General features: G+C 43.4%; 1 protein-coding gene across 1 annotated transcript; it reads left to right on the top strand.

Annotated features, from left to right (window-relative positions):
- The first annotated feature begins 599 nt into the window (after window positions 1-599).
- Window positions 600-2225, top strand: LOC114616172 (sperm-associated antigen 11). Its single transcript, XM_028761692.1, has 2 exons — window positions 600-703; window positions 1906-2225. Exons 1-2 carry the CDS (start codon window positions 649-651, stop codon window positions 2058-2060), a joined length of 210 nt encoding a protein of 69 aa, XP_028617525.1. The 5' UTR covers window positions 600-648; the 3' UTR covers window positions 2061-2225.
- Window positions 2226-3245: the final 1020 nt, after the last annotated feature.

Here is a 3245-nt window from a genome sequence, read left to right as displayed (position 1 = left end):
TGCATTCCTGTGGTGTGGCTGTCTTCTTCATGTTTTCCTGTTCCCATCTCTGTGTGGGAAATTACTGATTGTTTCATGGTGTTGTAATGTGCCACTTACATTTCGACTACAGACTATGATGAGTAATGCTACCTTGAATGTTCTTTTACACCCTCTTAGTCTCACACGGGACTCTGGTTTTTTTTTTTTGGGCCAGATTATCTGGGTGTGGCTTCTGGTCACACTCTTTGTGGTGTTCTCAACTGAGGTGGATCCTGGCCAGCTGAATACTTTGAAAGCCAAGGAGACATCTTTACCAAGTTGAGTCTCTGTCACCTACCATCTTACCACACCACCAGGGCTTGGTGCAATGTAGCCAGTCCCCAGTGTCCCCAGTGTCCCCAGTGTCCCAAGATTTCTTTCTTTTTAGATTTCACATGCTACATTGGCCAATCTCTGCCTCTGGGGAATGCCACAATACCTGTCTATTTTTAGGTAAAAAAGAAAGATTACCTGGTACCATCTGCCCACAGCCTAACTCAGTGGAGCAGATAAATATACTCATTCCCATGTAGCATTCTCCAAAACTATAAAGGTCTCCTCTTTGTCCTTTCCCGCCTGGCTTAACTCAATCATCAGTCACCTTGCACAGAGCGCGAGCCATATAACATGAAGGTTTTGTTACTCTTTGGTGTTTTCTTCTGCTTGATTCAAGGAAACTCAGGTAAATGTCTTCTGAGTAGCCCTGGAAAAGGCAGGACTCTCTTTTAGTTTGTAGACAGCTTTGAGGTGTGTCCAGGAATAAGCATCCAGCACAGATGGTTGGATCACTCTGGGGCTCAGGATTGGACCACTTTCATAATGAAGAGGTTTTATTTTTTTTTTATTTTTGTTTGCTCATTTGTTGAGAGTTGTGAATTTTACAGCACAAGACAAAGAGGCCTGTTTCCTCCAATACGAATAGAAAGATCTGATTACAGTCTGAGCTGGTTTATTCAGGACAGAATTACAGCCGTCCACGTGTCAGAGCAGGAGCTGCAGATAAAGTGTGACTGCCATGCTGTGAGCAGAGAATGTTTGCACATCTATGGCTCTTCCATGGCCTTTGCATATAACCTATTACATCCACAAAAAAAAAAAAAACCAGCTGCATCCTTTCAGTGAATTTTCAAATGAGAGAAAATAAGTACATTTAAGAAAGCTAGAGTCCAGATCCTGTAGCCTTTGAGTTAGTGGCTCTTCTGTAGCCTTTGAATTAGTGGCTCTTCTGTCAAGGTAGACTACCCCGACACCTCCATGTCCCCTCCAAACCATGGTAGACTTGATGAACACAGTATCATCAATTGGGCCCCATCTGAAGTCTTGCTACTGCCGGAGACTATTTTTCTAAACGTGTCAGGCATCCTCAGTGTTGCTGTTGCTTTAAACACAGTGTGCAGCATTGTTAGAAAGGCCTCTTTTTCAACCATCTCTTTCCCACCGTGTTTTCTTTCTGGGGACTCTAGTTGGCTAATTTTTTTTTTTTTTTTACTTAAAAGGCTGCACAATGCACATTTTTATTCTTTTTATTGCAATAATAAAAGTTGAAAATCCAGCCACAAGCTGAGACAGACCCAGTTCTAAGTCTCCTACAGCCTGAGACCTACCTTCTGTTATTCTGTTTTTTTTAATGCCACCCTCCGGTTCCCACAGTGGACCTCTATCTCCAGGTGGCTGAGGAACTCTGGTGGATCACGGCCTACAGTGGGCCAGGTGATTTCACACCCCTCCTGTTATGCCATCCTGGAAAATATAAATGATTGTTACTGAAAACTAAGGAGGAAAATCTCAATGACACTGAGATTTAACCCTGTAAGAGTGGAGCAGATTCTTTGCACTGGGCTGAGGGCTGGAGTCTCTGTTTATCTCCTTTGGTTGTATCCACAGGGGACATACCACCTGGAATCAGAAACACCGTGTGCCTCATGCAGCAGGGCTACTGCAGGCTCTTCATGTGCCGTTCTGGTGAGAGAAAGGGGGACATATGCTCCGATCCCTGGAACAGATGCTGCATACCCAGGTCCATTAAAGACAGAAGATAGAAGACTTAGGTTGGGAGACCTGGGATGTGGGGTGCAAACTCCTGGAAGGTGGAGACCTGGAAACACCCCAAAGGCTTTCTTTATGTGTGATGGATGGCGCATGCTCAGTAAACACATGCTGAATAAACCTATCACCGAGGCAAAGGTCCGATGAAAGGATTTTATTGAAAAAGGTGTTAATTTGCTATTTATTTGAAAGGACTTTGAGGAGTACCTGGTATGGTATGTTCTTCATTTCTCTACTTCGTCCTTTCTTCGTCACAGGTAATGTCTCCTACATACTCAGGGATAGGGTAGAGCAGAAACTAAGCTCGGCTCTAAACGCTGTTTTTAAATGGACAGGAATGGCCGACTCAGTGGCTTTATGTTCTTTATGGTGTCCATCATATCAAGCCTGGCGCTAGCTTCTCTCTTCTTGCGCAGGCCACCAGGGCTCCTCACATTCCAGAGTCTTCTCACATTGTGACACCTACACCTAAGTAGAACTTTGCTGCCTTTCAGCATTTACTCTTATGTTATCCCAACCAAGTGACATGGTAACCTTACCGTCTTATAGAGAATATAATAAGGTTTAAACACAGCTATTCCGGGGATTTAAGAAAAATGAAAACAAACAAACAAAAATTGTGAGGTCAATCAAATTGTTCCAAATCAGAAATTCATAAACAGGATTCTTGATGTGCCTGTAAGAATGTTCATTCTGTTACTTTTATTTTTAAATGTTTGTTTGTTAATTTTTTTTTTTGGTGTGTGTATGTGTGTGTTGTTTTATGTGTATACAGCATGTTTATGGGTATATATGTATGGTGTATTTGTGTGTATATGGTATGTTTATGGGTGTATGTATGGGTGTATATGTATGGTGTATTTGTGTGTGTACAGTGTGTTTGTCGGTGTGTGTATGTGTATGGTGTTTGTGTGTGGGGGGGGCCATGCTATGTGCACATATGGAAGCAAGAGAATTTGGGGATGAGTTCTTTTCTTCCTCCATGGGTGCTGGGGTGGAACTCAGGTCATCAGACCTCCACAGCCAGGGGTTTCATTGGCTGACCCACCTCGCCCGAGCCCCACGCCAAGCTTTCTCTCGATTAGCAGATAAACATCCCTTCTTTCCATGTTTCCCCTTACTGTTTAAATCTACTTCGCTCATGGACCAGCTGAACCTCCTTCAGGGTTCCTGCTTGG

Source organism: Grammomys surdaster, unplaced genomic scaffold (assembly GCF_004785775.1).
Source record: "Grammomys surdaster isolate TR1022 unplaced genomic scaffold, NIH_TR_1.0 308735, whole genome shotgun sequence".
In the NCBI taxonomy this organism is placed as follows: Eukaryota; Metazoa; Chordata; class Mammalia; order Rodentia; family Muridae; genus Grammomys; species Grammomys surdaster.
This window is presented reverse-complemented; position numbering and strand designations above follow the sequence as displayed.